At 43.7% G+C, this 22,978-nt stretch overlaps 1 protein-coding gene across 2 annotated transcripts in view; it reads left to right on the forward strand.

Annotated features, from left to right (window-relative positions):
* The window catches only part of DNAH5 (dynein axonemal heavy chain 5), a 180,519-nt gene that overhangs the window by 78,612 nt on the left and 78,929 nt on the right, over positions 1-22,978 (forward strand). For both annotated transcript variants that reach the window (XM_082234101.1, XM_082234102.1), the window contains exons 40-48: positions 3,897-4,004; positions 6,470-6,623; positions 9,075-9,221; positions 13,566-13,807; positions 14,811-14,987; positions 16,760-16,964; positions 18,710-18,852; positions 20,651-20,785; positions 22,613-22,735. In XM_082234101.1, the coding sequence (XP_082090227.1) occupies positions 3,897-4,004; positions 6,470-6,623; positions 9,075-9,221; positions 13,566-13,807; positions 14,811-14,987; positions 16,760-16,964; positions 18,710-18,852; positions 20,651-20,785; positions 22,613-22,735 (1,434 nt within the window). The remainder of the gene's footprint in view (positions 1-3,896; positions 4,005-6,469; positions 6,624-9,074; positions 9,222-13,565; positions 13,808-14,810; positions 14,988-16,759; positions 16,965-18,709; positions 18,853-20,650; positions 20,786-22,612; positions 22,736-22,978) is intronic.

A 22,978-nucleotide genomic window follows, 5' to 3' on the forward strand; every position in this document is an offset into this window, starting at 1 on the left:
AACCCCAGAGTCGGCCACGACTGGACCTAATGGTCAGGGCTCCCTTTACCTTTACCTAGTTTATGAACAGCTTGGATTAAGAACACTGCAAACCCAGAAGTAGGTGTTTTGGTTTGTGAACCTTGCCTTGGAAGCAGAACATGTTGAGTGTGTTCCATTTGTAAATTGAGTCCCTTGCTGCTACGGGAAAGTACACCTTGGTTTAAGAATGCTTTGGTTTAAGAACGACTTCCGGAACGGATTAAGTTCATAAACCAAAGTACCACTGTATTTAAAGCCAGCTAGAAATGATTTTTTTATATGAAAGAGAATTGTAAACATTTGAAAACGTTTGTAGGCTTGAATTGAAATGTTTCGTAATGTATATATAAGGAACTGATTTACCAATAATAAGGTGAAACATTATAATTTGATAAGGGGTAAATAAGTTGATTATAGAAATGCGAAGAATATGGAAAGGTATGTGGAAGTCAGAAAGAGGGAGGGAAGGAGGTTGATGCTCTTACAGAGTAATATATTAAGTTATAGAATTATGTAACAAAATGTGAATATGATTTAAGTGGAAAATCCAATAAAAATTATTTAAAAGAAGAAGAAGAAAGAAATGAGAGAGTGGGAAGAAGGAGGAGAGGAGGGCCAGAGCCAAGAGGAGAGTTGGAGGGAGCAGAGTCAGGCAGTAAAAAAGACAGGATAAGAGAAATGGAGTGGGAAGGCTGGAGTCTTATGGAGAAGAGAAGTTGCAAAGGGACAGAAGACAGGAAGGGAAGGAGAATCAAGGCTGGAGAACAACAGGGCCACCCAAAGGAGGAGGAGGAGGAGAATGTCCTTGGAAACATGGACTAGGGCTGTGGGCATGGTCACCTCTCACCTTCCTCAGAGAAACAGAAGCCGAAAGCCCCCGAAAACGACCCCCAGATGCTGGTGATGGCAGTTAAGGAATAAGGGGATCTTTGTGGACTCATTCAAGGTCATGGAACTGGATGGAGAGGAGAGCTCCCTAAAAAATGCTAGGAAATACTGTTGTACCTTGGGCTATGGTAGGAACATAGAGAAGTCCTTTAGCACTGGGGATTACAGAGGAAAGAAAGCTCGTTTGCCTGTTTGACACAATGTGCACTCTCATGAGTGGCTGGAAAGGACTTTGAAGTGCTGCTCTTCCCAGAAGCCAAGGAAGGGCTTTCTCTGTTATGAAATGCTATTTCCAGGGAAGTTAGTCTGGTGCCCACTCACTGTCCCCCTGGTGCCAGGTGAAAAAGGTCTTCTGACTTCTGCAAGCCTTTCAAAAGGATGGCTTGAGTTTTGAGGCTTTATTCCATTTCTGCAATTTTATTCAGGGTTCCCTCCCCCCCTCCCTTGGCCTTGCAGCTTTTGATAACATTGTTTTCAAGGCATATTTTATGTTTTATTGTTAATATGCTTATTTGTGCTAGTTGCCTTGGTAGTAGCAATTCTGCAGGCGGCATAGCAAGTGAGTGAGTGAATACATTGTGCAAATTCAGTCTTTTGGTCTGTTGGAAAGCTGAATGGAGAAATAGGTTGGAATAATCAATGCAGCAAGCTTTTCTTAGGCAATTCCTTTGTCTTAATTTGTGCTTCCAAAATAACTTATGTAACAGCTGGCTACTTATCCTCTGATTTGCTTAAGCAGCTGTGAGTATTAAACCCATTGTTCTATCGATGAAGAAGTATTTTTCTATCTTTTCTAGACTTCTTTACCTTTCCCTTCCTCCTTCGCTGCCACCAAACTCAGTTTTTCACTCACAATACACCCATCCTTGTGTCCGTGTTGGTGTTGTCAATGAGAGGAGTGACAGCCGATAGAATATGTTTTGAGAAAGAGTGCAAAGTGCTGGTTCTAAGTGTTACAGATATAAATATGTATTTATAGCATTTGTACCCTGCTCTCCCTCCCTCCCTCCCTCCCTCCCTCCCTCCCTCTCCCCTCTCTCTCACACACAGAGCTTTAGGCTTACAATCCTAAAGACAGCACAAAAGGAAAAAGGAACAAGGAGGGAAGAGGGGTGTGTAGAAATAATGGAGATGACACGGGAGTTGATGGTGGAAGTGAGCTGTGTAGGAGCAAGCAAGCTTTGAGCTATGCAGAGCCTCTTTTTATTAGCAAGATACGCAAAACCAGCAAGATACATTCAGGGCTTTGCCCTTGGTTGTTGTTTAGTCGTTTAGCCGTGTCCGACTCTTTGTGACCCCATGGACCAGAGCACGCCAGGCACTCCTGTCTTCCACTGCCTCCCGCAGTTTTGTCAAACTCATCCTGGTATCTTCGAGAACACTGTCCAACCATCTCATCCTCTGTCGTCCCCTTCTCCTTGTGCCCTCCATCTTTCCCAACATCAGGGTCTTTTCCAGGGAGTCTTCTCTTCTCATGAGGTAGCCAAAGTACTGGAGCCTCAGCTTCAGGGTCTGTCCTTCCAGTGAGCACTCAGGGCTGATTTCCTTCAGAATGGAGAGGTTTGATCTTCTTGCAGTCCATGGGATTCTCAAGAGTCTCCTCTAGCACCATAATTCAAAAGCATGCTTTGCCCTTTACACTTATCCAATCCCGAGCCCCCTGGGTGTTGCCTAGTTATCTACGCAACTTGCTCCACCATGTCATGTTTCCATTGCAGGGGAAAATACCTCCTTTGCAAAGGAGGTAAAGGTCAGGGCATGGAATACTTTGGAGGAGACCAAAGGTCAAGGAGTGGGCATGGGGGCTAGACAAGCTGTGGCTTGTCTTATGCTTCAGGGGAGGGTGTGCCCTCACCCTGAGAGCCATCCCTACAGGGGGGAATTCTGAAAGTTAAACAGCAGTTCTTATAATGACCAGCTGGAATGGAAACAGGGCAAAGGCAGGAGGCACCGAATGGAACTGGTCTTGTGGCAGGGCTAATAATAATAATAATAATAATAATAATAATAATAATAATAATTTATACCCTGCCCATCTGGCTCAGTTTCCCCAGCCACTCTGGGTGGCTCCCAATCAACTGTTAAAAACAGTACAGCATTAAATATTAAAAACTTCCCTCAACAGGGCTGCCTTCAGATGTCTTTTAAAGATAGGATAGCTGCTTATTTCCTTGACATCTGAAGGGAGGGTGTTCCACAGGGCGAGCGCCACTACTGAGAAGGCCCTCTGTCTGGTTCCCTGTAACCTCACTTCTTGCAATGAGGGAACCACCAGAAGGCCTTTGGTGCTGGGGGTGAGACGTTCCTTCAGGTATACAGGACCGAGGTCGTTTGGGGCTTTAAAGGTCAGCACCAACACTTTGAATTGTGCTCGGAAATGTACTGGGAGCCAATTCAGGTTTCTCAGGACTGGTGTTATGTGGTCCCGGCGGCGGCCACTCCCAGTCACCAGTCTAGCTGCCGCATTCTGGATTAATTGCAGTTTCCGGGTCACCTTCAAAGGTAGCCCCATGTAGAGCGCATTGCAGTAGTCCAAGCGGGAGATAGTGATGAAATAAGACAACCTGATGGAGTGTCTGCTTCCAGGTGACAGCCGAGCTAGATGAGGCCTGATGCAGCAGACCTTTCAGTAATAGGGTTGCTGTATCACATGCTTCCAGACCTCTTCATTTAATGCCTCTGGATGCCGTCATTTTCAGATATTTCCCTTACCTTGTCTGCTTTATTTTTTCTCACACTGTCCTTCCTCTTGCCTATCACTGTCCTCCCCTTTCCCCCCTCTCCAGGCTGCTTAGACTGGAAACTGTGTCTTATCTTTGCCGGCAATGCTGTGGAAATGTTAGGCATATTGGTGAGTTGACGCTCTCCTGTGCGGTACAAAATAGTGGATTTGGCAACACATTATTGTCAAGGATTTTAATGAAGCTAAGCATTGCGTTACAGAAAGCAATACCTTTTCTACTGACATTTCTGTGTTGCTTTGGCAGATCGATGAAGACGAGCCCTTATTTCTGAGTCTGATTGAAGACCTTTTCCCAAGTATTCAACTTGACAAGGCAGGCTATCCAGAGCTCGAAGCTGCTATTAGCAAACAGGTAATGATTACAAATGTTTACATACTGCTTCTCCGGCTAGACAAAAGACTTTGGCTCAATGAATGAATCCCTTGGGAGGGGAAAAAGTTGAATTCCCAACACAAAAAAATTAAATTGAGTGGGTGCTTTGTTGAAAGCATGAATAAAATTCCCAGGAGATGTTTTCTTCACTTTGGATTAAGGTAAAGGTAAAAGGACCCCTGACCATTAGGTCCAGTCATGACCGACTCTGGGGTTGCGGTGCTCATCTCGCTTTATTGGCTGAGGGAGCCGGCATACAGCTTCTGGGTCATGTGGCCAGCATGACTAAGCCGCTTCTGGCGAACCAGAGCAGCGCACGGAAATGCCATTTACCTTCCCGCCGGAGCGGTACCTATTTATCTACTTGCACTTTGATGTGCTTTTGAACTGCTAGGTTGGCAGGAGCTAGGACTGAGCAACGGGAGCTCACCCCATCATGGGGATTCGAACCGCCGACCTTCTGATTGGCAAGTCCTAGGCTCTGTGGTTTAACCCACAGCACCACCCACGTCCCTTCACTTTGGATTATAAATGAATATACAAAATGGGCTATGTTTGAGGACATGCACACACAGACACAGTCTCTTTCTTCCTGTCCCCTGATCACACATACAGTCTCTCACACTCGTACACAACATCATGCTAGAAAAGTTGACAGTAGCATGCTCTTGCCCCTAGGAATGCCAGAGAATTCTGATGGTAGTGGGAGCAGAAATGTCTGATGTTCACTTATTTATCCCAGGTCCAAAATGGGCATGAGTCCAACAAATATGAGTATTTGTTGTTGTTGCTTTACATGCACAAACAATATGTAATTGATTACATCCCTCTTCTATTTGCATTGTGTCTCCTTTGCACGGAAATGAATGGAGTGGAAGAATTTAATGACAATGTAATTATGTGATTACTTACATTGGGCCAGTTATTCAAATTTGCCGCAGCAGACAGCGAGTCTAATAGCATAGCTCTGAATGCAAGGCAAGCTGTGGTGGAATGGAAACGGTGTTGCTTGGGATAAAAGAAGGCAAATGGAAAAGGATGCCATTTTACATCCCTACTTGCACCTCATGCGTACCACATTTTTCTTTCCGCACTGCTTAGTGAAGAGATTCAAGTGTTGCAAGATCGTATTTTGTATCAGGGTCTGAAACATCTAATTGTTATTTAACTCCGAGTAGGCTTGCTAAGATATATACGGCTGAATCCGATAAGTGCTGGAGATGCAAAGAGGTCGAGGGAATGTTCTTTCACATGTGGTGGACTTGTAAAAGGCTAAAAGAGTATTGGGAAATACCGTATTTTTTTGCTCTATAAGACTCACTTTCCCCTCCTAAAAAGTAAGGGGAAATGTGTGTGTGTCTTATGGAGCGAATGCAGGCTGCGCAGCTATCAGAACAGCAAGAGGGATTGCTGCTTTCACTGCGCGGCGATCCCTCTTGGTGTTCTGGCTTCTGAGATTCAGAATATATTTTTTCTTGTTTTCCTCCTCCAAAAACTAGGTGTGTCTTGTGGTCTGGTGTGTCTTATAGAGTGAAAAATATGGCAATCCATAATGAATTAAATAAAAGTACTTCCCCAAAAAAATCCAGAGTCCTTTTTGTTCGGGATAATTCAGACTGAAATTCCCAGGTGTCAAAAAAGGTTATTTATGTATGCCAATACAGCGGCCCCTGTTTGGTTAGCTCAAAAATGGAAAATGAGCAAAAGAAGAAGAATGGCAACTTAGGTGACAGAATATGTGCAGCTTGCAGACTTAACATATAGAATAAGAGAACACATGCTTAGAGAAGATTGGAAAATGTTTATTGAATATATGGGAAAAAACTGTGTACATTTTAAAACGTTGGCAGCATTAAGATAAATTCAACAATGTACATAAGTTTTGATGGATGTAATATTGAATGGTTTAGTTTATGCAAAATATGCAGGGATATGCAAAATGAACCATGGAAAGAGAAGAAGGGGAGTCATTCATATTTTATGGATGCTTGAATGAGTATTCTAAATTGTAAAACAGAAAATGTAATAAAAAATTATACAAAAAAGAGAGAAACTTATAATTAAGGCTGCAATCCTGCCCTCACCAACTGAGGGTTTCCTGGTTTGGCAGAAGCCCTGTCTGCTGGGCTGGCATATTTGCCAGTGGGACTGCCTGGATATGGCGGTGGAACCCTCTGCTGGTGTAGATAAACCCTACTGGTCAAGATAAACTGGCAGAATGGCTAAAAAAAGGGCTGAGTCATGGACAGGATAGGAGCAGCAGCGGGGGAGACACACGCTTCTGCCGGATCTGCTACCAGACTCTAGTGATGGTGTAACTTTTCAGCATCTCTGCATCTGACATAAAGAGTTTCCCTCTCATTGAATTCAATGGAAATGTCTGCCAATGAGCTGCGTAGAGATGGAGCAATCAGTCACAATATGATTCTTGGTGATCACGACAGGTTGAAGAGGCTGGCTTAATTAACCACCCCCCATGGAGACTGAAAGTTATCCAGCTGTTTGAGACGCAAAGGGTGAGGCATGGCATGATGGCTCTGGGTCCCAGTGGTGCAGGGAAAACAACATGCATCCACACACTGATGAAATCTATGACAGGTATGCAAAACACGCTTGATCAGTAAAACGATGCCTTTTTTAAGGATGTAACTGTGGTAACATTGGGTTAGAGGTACATGTTGGATCCCAGTGTTCAAAGGACCCAGTCTTACTCAACTAAAACGTATTGCGTCTTGAGACCCCAAGCCAGCCCCCCATGAAATAACTACACACAGACACAGAATTAAGGTTGATGGGTAACATTAAGGCCACAACTTTATTGATTGCAAATTAAATGTGAGTGGTATTGGCATAGGCATTGGCTGAAGACTATAATGGACTACTGCCCCAGTTGACAGAGTCTATGTACGTAAACCCATTGGGGCAGCAACATTGGGGTTTTGCCCGACAGAAGCTTACTGCGAGGTTCCTGTGATCCCGGCATGACCCTAGCCCATCAAACGGACTTCAGATGAGATCTGGGACCCCCAGATTCCTTTAACGGAATACCTTTTGATCATTAAGGGGTGATATGATAGCCATGTTCAAATATATAAAAGGATGTCACATAGAGGAGGGAGAAAGGTTGTTTTCTGCTGCTCCGGAGAAGCGGACACGGAGCAATGGATCCAAACTACAAGAAAGAAGATTCCACCTAAACATTAGGAAGAACTTCCTGACAGTAAGAGCTGTTCGACAGTGGAATTTGCTGCCAAGGAGTGTGGTGGAGTCTCCTACTTTGGAGGTCTTTAAGCAGAGGCTTGACAACCATATGTCAGGAGTGCTCTGATGGTGTTTCCTGCTTGGCAGGGGGTTGGACTCGATGGCCCTTGTGGTCTCTTCCAACTCTATGATTCTATGATTCTATGATTCATTGAGGGGCAGATGATGGCCATACCTCCCCTCCACACACAAAATTAAGCCAATGCCTAACCGCTAAACCTGGAAAGTTGTGACGATTGCTAAGGGGGTAGCAAAAAATCAAGTGGCCACTGCCAATTTGCCAAATGGAAAAAAATTCCTACCCGGCCCCTGTCCCAAGACAGGCGACTCATACATAGTCCAAAGCAAGGCTGAGAACCTACACTAAGGGCGGGAGGGCGGGTGTTCATCAGTGGCAATCAAGTGCCTAGGACACTCTTGCGCTGATGCTTATATAATTCCTTAACCATCCCCAACCCTTCCCTGATTGGCTGTGACCTGTGATGCCTATTTAGAGAAATGAAACTTAGACCTAGAAATGAAACCTACTTAGTCAGGGGTCTGTCCAGGGGCCCAGTCACAAGAAGGATCATCTTCTGAGGACGATCCCATTTTTAAACAGTGTGGAGACAGATTCTGAAGATGCTGAGTTTTCTTTGTTTTGGGGAATTGTGATGACATGGTGGTGACAGACGGTGTCAGAAGCAAGTTACTATGGTAGCAGCAGAATCTAAACGGATCGTTGTTACTAAGGGTTTTGTGGTAACCAGAGAGTGCTTGCGAAGGGTAGCAATGAATCGAAGATGCGAAGAAAGCTGAGGAACTTTTGTATTGTGGGATACCAGTATTTTTTTCTTTAAAAATGCCAGATTTCAAATATAATAGTTTTCCCATTGCCGAACTACCAGTAAATAGTCAATGTTGGACATTAGCGCCTACCTAAATGTCTGGTTTTGGATAGGTTGGCTTAGCAAACTCTGAGATGAGTTAGACGGTATGTTAAATTCAAAGGATGTTAATCTCGGGGAGAGGAAAGGATGGCAACTTAATGTTGATGCAGTTTCCTCCAGGGCCACCTCTGTGGGTAGCTAGGGTGGCCAATAAAACAATGGGACATGCTCATTACTGGGAAAGTGGTGTTTTTCCCTATGGAAGACTCCTCTCCCCAAAAGAAGTACCCAGAATCTGTGATGAGGCCTGCAAGAGATAAACTCTGGGGTGGAAAGCAGAAGAAAAGGGAAGAGACTTAGCTTGGCACATAGGCAAACCACTGGTTCATTTAGATCAATATTCTCTACACTGGCGGGCAGCAGTGCTCCTGGATTTCAGAAATCAGTATTAAGTACAGTATATAGGCGATACACTTAAAAGCCTGAGCATATAAATGCAGGCTTTTAAGTTAACATACCGATTCAGGGTGTAAACCTAACTTTTGGAAGCCAGCATAATTTGTGCCGGCTTAAGCTAAAATGGCATAAAGTATGCTAGATTCTCTGTTCAGGAGTGAGGCTCTGGCTCCCTGCGCCAGCCCAGGCCTGGAAGAGAGAAAACAAGCCTTTGCATGCACACGAAAGCTCATACCAAGAACTAACTTAGTTGGTCTTTAAGGTGCTACTGGAAGGAATTTTTTTACTTTAAAACAGAGTTTGACTTACACCATTCTTTTTGCCAGTGTAAGTTTTACCAGGTCACGTGATTGAGCTGAAGGGAGTTACGATCCAGTCTAATGCTATTCTCTGGTACCTGAAATCATCATCATCATCATCATCATCTTCTTCTTCTTCCTCTTCCATTTTGAAACTTCTACAGACTGTGGGCAGCCTCATCGTGAAATGAGAATGAATCCGAAGGCCATCACTGCACCACAGATGTTTGGACGCCTCGATGTCGCAACCAATGACTGGACAGATGGGATTTTTTCCACTCTTTGGAGGAAAACTTTGAGAGCTAAGAAAGGTACTTAAAACCTCAGTGCTTTTAAAGATGAATGGGAACCTTTTACAAAGTATTTAAAGATGCAAGAAAGTGAATTGGACTCCTTGGCAGGTTTTGAATAAACACTCACAAACTTTTTATTGATAACAACCAGTTAGATAAATGAAGGATCTATACAATTTTGTAACATGCAGAGAATTACATTTATAGAGAAACCAGAGATTGGAACTGAGGGAAGTCAGGGTGTTTTTTATGGGAGGGAGGGGGAGGGAGAAAAATGGGGGAGGGATTAAGGATGATATGTTTCAAGATAATATGTTTTGTTTAAATTCCTAATAAAAAAATTATTACAGAACAAAACAAAACAAAAACCTCAGTGCTGAACTTTAAATCAGGGACCAGGTAATCTGCACACTCTAGCTCAACTACAGTTTCTCTCCACCTTGGCTGTTGGGCCATTCTGGCTGCAGTTGATGGGAGCTGGAGTCCAATACATGTGGAGGGCTAAGGGTTCCCCACATCCCACCCTTGAGGAAGACCATCAGCTACTCATACCAACATAAGAAGAGTTTGCTGGATCCGGCCAATGGCTCCTGAAGCCCAGCATCCTGTTCTCACAGGGGCCAAGGGGCCGGTGGGAAACCAGCGAGCAGGAACTGATCACAAGAGCTCTCTCTGTTCCTGTGGCTTCCGGTGGTTGGTGTTCAGAAGCATAACTACCATGACTAGTACCCACTGGTGGCCTTCTCATGATTTGTCCAGTTCTCTTTTAAGTTACTGTATTTTTCGCTCTATAAGACGCACCAGACCACAAGACGCACCTAGTTTTTGGAGGAGGGAAACAAGAAGAAAAATATTCTGAATCTCAGAAGCCAGAACAGCAAGAGGGATCGCTGTGCAGTGAAAGCAGCAATCCCTCTTGCTGTTCTGGCTTCTGTGATAGCTGTGCAGCCTGCATTTGCTCCATAAGATGCACACACATTTCCCCTTACTTTTTAGAAGGGAAAAAGTAAGTTCTATAGAGCAAAAAATACGGTAATTATTTGTGTAAGGTAAAGGGATCCCTGACCATTAGGTCCAGTCGTGACCGATTTTGGGGTTGCGGCGCTCATCTTGCTTTATTGGCCGAGGGAGCTGGCGTACAGCTCAGGGTCATGTGGCCATCATGACTAAGCCGCTTCTGGCAAACCAGAGCAGTGCACGGAAACACCGTTAACCTTCCCACCAGAACAGGCAACTCTCTGCAAGCCGTGGGAGCCCAGTGCCGGGCTCCCGCGCCTTGCGGAGAGCCGCGCGAAGTCTGGGCATGCTGAGCTCAGCGCGCCCAGCCTTCGGCATGCAGGCAACTCTTGGCAAGCCATGGGAGCCCAGCACTGGGCTTCCGCGCGTTGCGGAGAGCTGCACGAAGTCTGGGCGCACTAAGCTCAGTGCGCCCAGCCTTTGGCATGCAGGCAACTCTCAGCAAGCCGCGGGAGCCCAGCACCGGGCTTCCGCGCGTTGCAGAGAGCCGCCTGAAGTCTGGAAAGCGAGAGGGGTTGGTGAGCACCGACCCCTCTCGCTCTCCAGGCTTCTGCGAAAGCCTGCATTCGCCCCATAGGACGCACATACATTTCCCCTTCATTTTTGGAGGGGGAAAAGTGTGTCCTATGGGGCGAAAAATATGGTATTTATCTACTTAAACTTTGACGTGCTTTCAAACTGCTAGGTTGGCAGGAGCAGGGACCGAGCAACGGGAGCTCACCCCGTCACGGGGATTTGAACCGCCGACCTTCTGATCGGCAAGTCCTAGGCTCTGTGGTTTAACCCACAGCACCACCCGCGTCCCTAATTATTTGTGTAGTCCTCTTTTAAAGCCATTCAAGTTGCTGACCATCACTGCCTCCTGTGGGAGAGAATTCCATAGTTGTTGTTGTTGTTGTTAATTTGTACCCTGCCCATTCTGACCGGGTTGCTCTGTGTGGAAGTACTTTATATGTTCTGAATCTTCCAAAATGCAGTTTCATTGGACGTCCCCAAGTTTGTTGTGTTATCAGAGAGGGGAGGAAAAACTTCTTGGTATCCACTTTCTCCATAATTTTATAAACTTCTATCAAGTCACCTCTTACTTGCCTTTTAAGTCCCCAATGCTGTCGGTTGCTGCGTTTATCTGATTGCCGTGATGTTATGAGCCACAACTATTGTCCTGAGTGCAATACGGTGCTCTTTCCCCTTTGAATAGCCTGCTAGTTTGAGGGTGAACAATTGCTGCTTCCTTCAAGCCGGGGATAGATTTCCAAGCTATCTAAAGCCTTTTGTGTAAGGTGCCTGAAACTGTATATCTATCTAGCTGCTGGGGGAAGTTTGGAAAGGAACAGCTTGCACACTTGAATATTTGGCTGAGGAAAGAGAAACTTTACACTCTCTGGGGGCCAAAGCAGACCTGAAGTTAAATGAAGACATCTTTGCATCTAACATGTATTTTTTTTAAAAAAAATGCAGAAGGCAGCACCTGTTTGTTTGTTGTTTTTTTTTTGGGGGGGGCCCTGACAATTAATGGGATCAGAGCAGGGGTGGTGGAAGAGTTATGGTCCTGAAGAAAACACCTCTCCTGAAACTGGCATGGGCTTTTAAGGAGGGAATTCCTCTACGCCAGGAGAAGATGTGTAAGTGAAGATATTAGCTTTACCCGAATATTTGTAGCTCACACAGTTGCCACCGCACAAGGGTAAGACGGGAGCTGTGTTCACTGCCTCCACCCACCCCACTAAGCTTCCCACTGGCATTGAAGCCTGTGCAATCAGGGCTCTAGTGTGGTGGCACCTTCGGAACTCCCTGCCTATTAATACCACTGTACTCCTTTTGGTGCCTGCTAGAAAGGTTTTTATTTAGACAACCCTACACAGATATCTAGAATGGTGGTGTGTGTTTAGCTGATTGCTGATTTTAATTTTCTGTCTGTTTTATTTGTTTTTACTAAAATTTAATTGTTTGCGCTTTTCTTGTAAATTGCTGTGAGTTTTTACAATCAAGCGGTATATACATTTTATGAAATGAAATAATAATAATAATAATAATAATAATAATAATAATGAAATCATGCAGACCTTCCTCCCCACAGCTCATGGAAGGGGCAATAGGGATGAGAAATATAAGGGTATGGTCAACAGTCATGGTCCCCTTTCTCCCCTCATTGGATGAGCTACCAACTCCCAAAGAGAGGTACTGCCATATTAGACCTTTACAAACAGGGAGCGGGTGGTACTGTGGTCTAAACCACTGAGACTCTTGGGCTTGCCGATCAGAAGGTCGGCAGTTCGAATCCCTGTGACAGGGTGAGCTCCCGTTGCTCTGTCCCAGCTTCTACCAACCTAGCAGTTCGAAAGCATGCCAGTGTGAGTAGATAAATAGGTACCACTGCGGCAGGAAGGTAAACAGCGTTTCTGTGCACTCTGGTTTCCGTCATGGTGTCCTGCTGCACCAGAAGTGGTTTAGTCATGCTGGTCACATGACCTGGAAAGCTCTCTGTGAATGAACGCTGGCTCCTTTGGCCTGAAAGCGAGATGAGCGCCACAACCTCATAGTCACCTTTGACTGGACTTAACTGTCCAGGGGTCCTTTACCTTTTTACCTTTTACATACACTATGAAAAAGAAAGTTGAATAATTTTCCAGCAACGTACTCTTGTTCTCTCTGAGAGATATAACAATGCACCTAAGACAGAATGTCCATTTTGAGCTAGGGGGGATTTCTGGTTAGAAGTCAAAGTCAAGTGTTAATGGCACTCAGGTCTGCTGCATTTTGTATCCTACTTTGTATCCTACTTTTCCCGCAATAAACTTAAGCTTCAGCTTCACAACAATTGGATGTGCTAGTTTTGGCAGAAAGGTGAGAACTCGAAGGTGACAACTCGTCTAAGGTCACCCAAAGAACTTCATGATTGTGAGGTTATTTGAACTGTAGAGTTGGGACCCTGAGGATATCTAGTCCAATCCCCTGCAGTGCAGGAAAATTCAGCTGCCCCATGCAAGGATCGAACCTGCGACCTTGGCATTATCAACACCATGCTCTAACCAGCTGAACTATACACCTCACACATAGTGCACCTATTAGATCACACTGGCATACCTAAGAGGTCAGCACACAGCATTGGTTAAACTGGAGAAATTGCATCTTTTGTCTACTGTTATTTGGGTCCTGTACTTTAACTGGATTTTAGCTGGATCGTATGCCAATAATAAAGGCACATTGTTGTATATGTCCCTCTTAGTCATGGTTAACTTTATGCAAGGATGCCAAAACATTTCAAGCGATTAAGCATCCTTGTTGTATAACAAAATCGTCTCATGACATGGAATGTTGTTGTTTTTTGGAACCTTTGAATTATAGGGGAACACATTTGGATAGTTCTTGATGGTCCCGTTGACGCAATTTGGATTGAGAACCTGAACTCGGTGCTTGACGATAACAAAACGTTAACGCTTGCTAATGGAGATCGGATCCCTATGGCACCAAACTGTAAAATTGTCTTCGAGCCTCATAATATTGACAACGCTTCTCCTGCCACTGTGTCGAGGAATGGCATGGTGTTTATGAGCTCATCGGTTCTCAACTGGAGCCCTATTCTTGAGGTATAAATGTTTACATGTGTTCCTTGGGCCACCTCCACCATCAGCTCCTTAATTCCCTTCAGACAGTTGAAACTGGAACTGTGGAATAATCTGCAATGTCTCCTGGATGTGCATTTAGCTGGCTAATATGGATGAGAGTTTGCCATCCTGAATATTGCCTTCAGCAGCTTCAGCAGCCCAATAAAAAATTCTGCTTCCCTATGCACTGATTAAGGGACACGGGTGGCACTGTGGGTTAAACCACAGAGCCTAGGACTTGCCAGATCAGAAGGTTGGCGGTTCGAATCCCCGTGACGGGGTGAGCTCCCATTGCTCGGTCCGTGCTCCTGCCAACCTAGCAGTTCGAAAGCACGTCCAAGTGCAAGTAGATAAATAGGCACCACTCTGGCGGGAAGGTAAACAGCGTTTTCGTGCGCTGCTCTGGTTCGACAGAAGTGGCTTAGACATGCTGGCCACATGACCCGGAAGCTGTATGCCGGTTCCCTCGGCCAATAAAGCGAGATGAGAGCTGCAACCCCAGAGTCGGTCACAACTGGTCCTAATGGTCCGGGGTCCCTTTACCTTTTACACATTACTTGACTTTAGCCAGTAAGGTTTCATTCTGGATTGTTTTATTTGATGTTTAAATGTAGGTTGTAAACTGCTTTGACCCCCCCCCTTAAAAATATAAAGCAGTATAGAAATGAAATTAATAACAGTAACAATAATCTGACTAAATGGCACCAGAGCCAAAATACAATTTGCTTCTTGCACAATCTAAGTGTTTTCTAGGGGCGGAAATTACTTATTTCCACCTAAAAATCCAAATGGATGGTTGTATACAATGTTCTGCTCAAAAGAACCCTATTGAAGTTAATATATAAGCTTAACTTTAGGCCAATCAATTTTAGTAGGTTTACTGAACTTGGTTGGTGATCGGCCTGGATAATATTTAGAGCAGCTCTAATAGTGAGAATTTGGACATATTTTAAAGTCAGTTGGCTCTTCTTTCTGGGTTGCACAGGGCTTCCTGAAAAAACGCTCTACACAGGAAGCTGACGTTTTGCGTCATCTGTACACAACATCTTTCCCAGACCTCTACCGGTATAGCATCCAGTCCTTAGAATACAAGATAGAGATGCTGGAAGCCTTTGTGATAATGCAGAGTATTAATATGCTGCAGGGCTTGATCCCTTACAAGGTAAGCTGTTCCAGGCTTTTGAAAAACATTTTTTGGAAAAGACCCTTGTTATAAGCATGGTTGAGGTCTTGTCTGTATCTGGGTGTGCAAAGTCAAATGATACCAATATTCTAATTGAATACATTATATCGGGCATAGTTGCATAGGACACATTAAATATTATTACAGTGGTGCCTCGCAAGACGAAAAGAATCCGTTCTGTGATTCTCTTCGTCTAGCAGTTTTTTCGTCTTGCGAAGCAAGCCCATTGACGGATTAGCGGATTAGCGCTATTAGCGGCTTTTAGTAGCTTATCTGCTGATCGGATCAGCTGATAAGCGGCTTAGCAGCTTAGAAAAAGGGGGGGAGGAAAAAAAACCAGCAGGAACTCGCAAGACATTGTCGTCTTGCGAAGCAAGCCCATAGGAAATTCGTTTTGCGAAGCACCTCCAAAACGGAAAACTCTTTCGTCTAGCGAGTTTTCCGTCTTGCGAGGCATTCATCTTGCGGGGCACCACTGTAATCCCTCAATAAGAATACATAATGCCTTTTGAAGTGCTTTGTACAATACAAAACTCTCCTTCCTTAAATATCAGCAAAGAAGTACACATACTGGCAAGCTTTTCTATTAGTATATATGCTGGTCTGTGACCGTAATAAAGTACTTGAACCTGAACTATTAGTATAACTCAACTTCTGCTGGAATAACTGCAACACTGAAGTGTCTGTGTCTACTCATATGCAAACTTCTGATTCTATATATAACATCGAGGAAATACATGCCCCAACATTCCGAATATGCAATCCACCTTGCGCTAACATGTTATTATCAAGAAATGCGCAACCATCTTTTCCTACTGATTCATCGATGGGTTTTTTAAACACAATATAGTTGAGTCACAAGGGAGGCAGACCAAAGTCTGATTATATACAAAGGCAGGCAAAAACAGGACCCTGGACAGCTCCAACGGTGCTCTGCTGGCTGAAAGTAGCTGGATAAGTTGTTGTCTCTGCAGGGAGCTAGGCAGCCAACTGAAACCTTAAGTAGACTGACAAGACCGGGAGTGTGATGAGCTCCTCTTCCATGGAGGAGGTGGCTGGGTTGTGAAAGGGCCCTCTCCTTATTTAACCTATGAGGCTAAAGAGATAGAAGGACTTGCAGGAGATTCATCCTTTGAGTCAGAGGATGGTGGTCTATCTGTGTCCTCTGGCTGTCCCCAAATAAGGTATTGTCAACACTCCTCAGGGAAGTTCCCAAGTCTATGACAGAAAGTATAATGCTGTCATGTGAACGCCACTAACAACTGTTTTCTAATTCATATTGCATCTATTAATGGTTGGTTAATATCTCCCCCCCCATAAACTTTAAAAAGGGTCTCCAGTTTTTGATAAAATCTTCTATCCTTCTCCCCCTCTCTATCTCTTATAGGTAAATACTCTGTTAAGCTAACCTTTCCAGCTGGTTCCCACAATTTCATCAGCTAAGCTAAGGATTATTGTAATAACCTGCAGTTCTATAATAGCATATATTTAAAGTAGATGAACAAATGAGCAAATTAAGTTAATTCGGATATGCAGAAAATATTAAAAAATAAATTGAAGGAACCGCAGAAAGAAGGGGAAGGAAGACAAGTTTTGAAATATTAAATTGATTGTAAAATTATTGGAAAGTATAAAATTGAAAATCATAAATAAAATAATAATAATATTTTTTTCATTAGCTAAGCTTTCATAGTAGGTGCACAATAATTTTACCATTTAGTCACTAAAGGCAATGGTGCTTTGCTGTTTAGGAACAGGGTGGGGAAATAACAGCGGAGTACCTGGAAAGATTGTATATCTTCTCCTTAATGTGGAGCGTTGGGGCACTGCTGGAACTGGAAGACCGTTGCAAAATGGAGCACTGGCTTCGGAATCACGAAACTATAAAACTTGACCTCCCCAACATCCCGGAAGGAAGTGAAGACACTATGTTTGACTACTATGTTACCAATGACGGTTAGTGAACTTCTGAGAAGTTACTATGTGTGCCTCATTATTAGCTTCAAAAGGTTTAGTATGAATAAGTTATGAAGCTTTTGGGTTATGAAATTTGCTGGATGTAACATCCAGTGATCAGAGACCTCCAGCTGAAGATCATTCAGATTTGAAAAACCTGTGTTGTTTATACTTGGTCTTCTCCAGTCATCACCCTGTCAATTCTTAGACACTTTTTGTGGACAAGAAGGCAGTGGGTTGCTGTGGAAGTAATCCATAATTTAGCTTTATAAGGATGAACACTTCCACCTTGTTCCCTCCCCATGTTCAGCTTGGCTGTGCTGTCCAAACCCAGAAAACGGCCACTGATTTTGAATATAGTTAGTAGAAACAGGCCAAACCATAGTTCATCAAGCTGCCTTGTTTCAACAAACCATAGTTAAGTTCAATCACTGATTCAGATGACATGCTAAACTGAAGTTAATCTAAAATGGAGGTGGAAATTTCTGAAATCCTTGTGGCTGCTCCATAGGAAAGTGGAGGGGGAATTATGCAAGACTGATATTCTGTGTGTGTGTGTGTGTGTGTGTGTGTGTGTGTGTGTGTGTGTATATATATATATATATATATATATATATATATATATATGCAGGTTTTGGTGTCTTCGGGTGTCTTCCCGTGTAAGAGTCGGGGTGTCTGTGCGACGTTTCGACGAGGTCTCACTCGTCATCTTCAGGCTGGTGAGACCTCGTCGAAACGTCGCACAGACACCCCGACTCTTACACGGGAAGACACCCGAAGACACCAAAACCTGCATTCCTATACCCGTGAAAATCTACGAAAGCAAATATATATATATATATATATATATATATATATATATATATATGTCCAGAAGTACCTTAGAGACCAACTAAGTTTGTTCTTGGCATGAGCTTTTGTGTGCATGCACACTTCTTCAGTTACACGAGTGGTACAGTGGTACCTCGCAAGACGAATGCCTTGCAAGACGAAAAACGCGCAAGACGAGAAAGAGTTTTCCGTTTTTTGAGTCGTTCCGCAAGACGAATTTCCCTATGGGCTTGCTTCACAAGACGGAATGTCTTGCGAGTTCTTGTGAGTTTGTTTCCTTTTTCTTAAAGCTGCTAAGCCGTTAATAGCCCCATAGCCGCTAAGCCGCTAATAGCCGCTAAGCCGCTAATAGCTGTGCTTCGCAAGACGAAAAAACCGCAAGACGAAGAGACTCGTGGAATGGATTAATTTTGTCTTGCGAGGCACCACTGTATATCTGAAAAAGTGTGCATGCACACGAAAGCTCATACCAAGAACAAACTTAGTTGGTCTCTAAGGTGCTGGTGGACAATTTTTATTTTTATTTTTTTATATATTTCTACCAACACGGCTACCTACCTGAATCTGATATTCTGTGTGTTTTGCCCTCATAATACAAATCTATGTTTAGTGTTACATAAGAAATGGGCCAGTCATATGTTTTTGCCAAGTTGTGCCGTGCCATGACTCTCATGGGTCATGAATGTCCACGACACCTAATGGCTTCATGACTTAGTTCTGTTTTAAATTGGACGTAATGGGGATTAGAGGTTTCAATTGCATCCCTGCTTTTGTAGATTTCAGATCTGGAAAGCTGCCAAAAATGTCTCTCAGACTAGTTCTTCTTGACTACCTTCTTATGGGCTAATACATACACATATGTTTAAATACAAAGCATGTTTCAAGGGGAATTCACTGCTTTTCCTTTGGACTAGGCAAATGGATGCACTGGAATACCTGCATTGATGAGTATGTATATCCCACCAACAGCACGCCAGAGTATGGCTCCATCCTGGTGCCAAATGTTGACAATGTGAGAACGGACTTCCTTATGCATACTATTGCAAAGCAAGGCAAGGTAATTCTCTGATGTTTCACATAGGGATTTCAGTAATTCCACCTGGTGGAGGGATGATCAAGAGGGCTGGGGATTTTTACTTTGTAACTGACATTGCTGTATGCAGTTTTATCGAACTCCTCCAATTCTTCAAAGTCCTTTACAATGGTTACTTCTTTGGGGTAGGTTTATGAGTCGGGCTAAGCTGAAGAATAGTGACATGTTCACAGCCACAGCTCTATGGCTCAATAAGGATTTGAATGCGGTCTTTTGCATCCATATCCAGCACTAGCTATTTCATTGTGCCTACAAAAGATCTAGACAGCATCTTAAAAAGCAGAGACATCGCCTTGCCAACAAAGGTCTGTATAGTTAAAGCCATGGTTTTCCCAGTAGTGATAGAGACATCACCTTGCCAAAAAAGGTCCATATAGTTAAAGCCATGGTTTTCCCAGTAGTGATAGAGACATCACCTTGCCAACAAAGGTCTGTATAGTTAAAGCCATGGTTTTCCCAGTAGTGATGTATGGAAGTGAGAGCTGGACCATAAAGAAGGCTGATCGCCGAAGAATGGATGCTTTTGAATTATGGTGCTGGAGGAGACTCTTGAGAGTCCCATGGACTGCAAAAAGATCAAACCTATCCATTCTGAAGGAAATCAGCCCTGAGTGCTCACTGGAAGGACAGATCCTGAAGCTGAGACTCCAATACTTTGGCCACCTCGTGAGAAGAGAAGACTCCCTGGAAAAGACCTTGATGTTGGGAAAGATGGAGGGCACAAGGAGAAGGGGACGACAGAGGATGAGATCGTTGGATAGTGTTCTCGAAGCTACCAGCATGAGTTTGACCAAACTGCGGGAGGCAGTGGAAGACAGGAGTGCTTGGCGTGCTCTGGTCCATGGGGTCATGAAGAGTCAGACACGACTAAACAACAACAACAAAAGATCTTGATTTGCCCCCCTTCTGCTCGTGTCAGGTTAGCTCTCCTAGAGTTGATTAACCCGTGTGACCAAATATAGCAGATTTTTAGTTATGAAAATGGTATGGTATGGGATTTATGAATAGCACTGGAGGTAAATATGGCAGTTTCAAATCACAATTATTCTTTATAGTGTGTGCACAACACCTTTCGGAGTTACGCAGAAAACATAGATAGGTCCCTGCTTTCAAGGAGCTTGTAGATCTCAAATAAATGACAGAGGGAGGAAGAATGTGGGCAGATGCCATTATGTATACATCCTCTAATTTTCTTACCTATTTTCTTTTCCACTCTTTCTTCCTCTTCTTCTTTCTACCATGGCCACATTCTCCACCTCATTATTTTTTCGGGACTATTCTTTCTCCTGTCCCTCCTTTCCAGTCCACACCTCCCATGTAATGGTATTCTCAGGCCCACATCTTCATTCGTCCTTGACGCCTATTTCTCTACTGTTTTGCATAGGCTCTTTTTACCTGCTCATTTTACCTGCTCTTTTCTTCTCTAGGACCAGAGGTGCTCTATCAATAGGAGCCATTGAACCTTCTTTCTCTACCACCCCTTCTTGGCATTAGAGTACCTCAGCTGATCAGTGCCAGAGGCTTCATCACAAAATCCCTTTGTGCATTACAGTATAGATTTTGCTGGTACAGCTAACTCCATTTTGGTCAGGGATGGGTGCTGCCAAAATAAATTACTAATGTTGCAAGCGATGATGTAATTTTTTGGAATGTTCTTCTTCTTCTATATTACTTGAAAAGAATAATTTTGAGACTTGAGCCTCTGCCAATGCCCTCAGTTCAAGTATTCCCCAACTCGTTTGGATTCTCTCCTCATCTTCAGGCAGTGCTACTAATTGGTGAACAAGGGACCGCTAAGACTGTCATCATCAAAGGCTACTTGTCAAAATATAATCCTGAAAGCCACATGGCCAAGAGTCTGAACTTTTCATCGGCAACAACTCCTTTAATGTTTCAGGTACTCCTTAGAATTATCTTTCTCTAAACTGAAAGTGAAGTGAGCCTTTTGGTTCACTTCACTGACTGTATACCAGAATGAGATTATTCAAAAATGTTTTATTAAATGTCAAAGGTCCATCTTTGCCATAGCCTGCTAATCTTGTTCCTGTATCTTTGGTGGCCAAATGGCTCCTCTCTTGGGATGCCATCTCTTCCTTATTCATCCCATTTAAAGATGCATAAGTGCATCCTAATTCCTAAATCTCTTCCAGGTCTCCTGGTTGTTTCCATATTCCAGGACAGTTCCAGCACTATTTCTGCTTTGCCGACTTTTCTATGGAATACAGATCAGCCAAATTTAAATCTCCTTAAGTTTTGCTAAACTTTTTTTGGGGGAGGGGAGAATAAATAGGATACAAAGGGACACAGGTGGCACTGTGATGTAAACCACTGAGCCTTGGGCTTGCCGATCGGAAGGTCGGTGGTTCGAATCCCCGCATTGCTCTGTCCCAGCTCCTGCCACCTAGCAGTTCGAAAGCACATCAAAGTGTGAGTAGATAAATAGGTACCACTTTGGCGGGAAGGTAAACACCATTTCCATGCGCTGCTCTGGTTTTGCCAGAAGCAGCTTAGTCATGCTGGCCACATGACCCGGAAAACTGTCTGCAGACAAACGTTGGCTCCCTCGGCCAGTAAAGCGAGATGAGCACCGCAACCCCCAGAGTCTTTCACAACTGGACTTAACTGTCAGGGGTCATTTACCTTTACCTTTACCTTTTTAAATAGGATACAAACCATAAAAGTGTTGCAGGAACCATAACATTGAAATCGGGGAGGAAAAAAATCAAGTGTGGATAAGCCCTGAGTTAAATGGGCTTTAGTCCCGGGAAGGTCTGTAAAGGATTGCAGTCTTCAGGTGCAATTCTATACAGTGGTACTCAGTTTACAAACTTAATCCATTCCGGAGATCCGTTCTTACACCAAAGCATTCTTAAACTGAGGTGCATGCTTTCCCTAATGAGGCCTCCCAATGCTGGTGCTTGGCTTCTGTTTGTCTTCCGGGGCAAAATTTGCTAACCGGAACACCTACTTCTGGTTTTGCAGAGTTTGTTGTCCGAAGCATTCATTAACAGGACTGTTTGTAGACCTGTACAGTGATACCTCTGGTTACGAACTCAATTCATTCTGGAGGTCCATTCTTAACCTGAAAACGTTCTTAACCTGAGGTACCACTTTAGCGAATGGGGCCTCCCGCTGCTGCAGCGACCCAAAGTATTTGTAACCCGAGGTGTTTGTAACCCGAGGTACCACTGTATTTGAGTTATACCAGTTGAGGAGATACACCAGCAAGATGACCAAAATGGAGCAGAGTCATGGGGGAGATGGGGTTGGCATAGGGAGGAGACACTTACATTATATCCAGTTCTCACCCAAACCATGGTCACTCTCCCACCCATGATGTACCATTGCACGGGTCCCGTTGGCTTTAGCGGCAGTGGGAGAAGGTGGATTTTCCCTTAGTATAGTAGTAGCATTTCCCCCCCACCTCTCATGTAATTGGTGTATAGGTTTGCTTTTAATAGGACTATCTTTTGATAACTGAACTGACTATGAGAGTTCTAATCATGATGTATAGAGAAGAAACTTCTCATTTAGGATTTTGCATGGTATACGATACTCAAATAAAGCACAGCTATTGAAAAACTGTAACATGTTGTGTGTGCTATCTGCATTTGCCTTCACGTTCCTTCATAGACTAAGCAGTAGCATGTAAAAGGCATGCCTGCCATTTTAAAGGCTTGAGGAGATGCTTAGATTTTTGCAAACATGCATGTTCTTCTTCCAGCGCACAATTGAAAGTTATGTGGACAAACGCATGGGAACAACTTATGGTCCTCCGGCAGGAAAGAAAATGACAGTCTTCATTGATGATGTGAATATGCCTGTAATCAACGAATGGGGAGACCAGGTCAGCTTAAATAAATAGGATATTTCTTTTACACAATTCAAAGCTGAATCAGTACAGTAGTCCGTATGAAGATGAGCATATTTTACCAATATTTTTTATTTATAATGGAAAATGTTCCGGTGTTGCTTCAAAGCAATTCCTCTTAAGTTGACAGAGAACATTGCCTGATTTTATATGGAACGGCAAAAATCCTAGGTTAGTTTTAGTTATCCTACAAAGACCTAAAGGGGAAGGGATAATAGT

Source organism: Podarcis vaucheri (genome assembly GCF_965113315.1).
Source record: "Podarcis vaucheri genome assembly, chromosome: 8".
Classification (NCBI taxonomy): Eukaryota; Metazoa; Chordata; class Lepidosauria; order Squamata; family Lacertidae; genus Podarcis; species Podarcis vaucheri.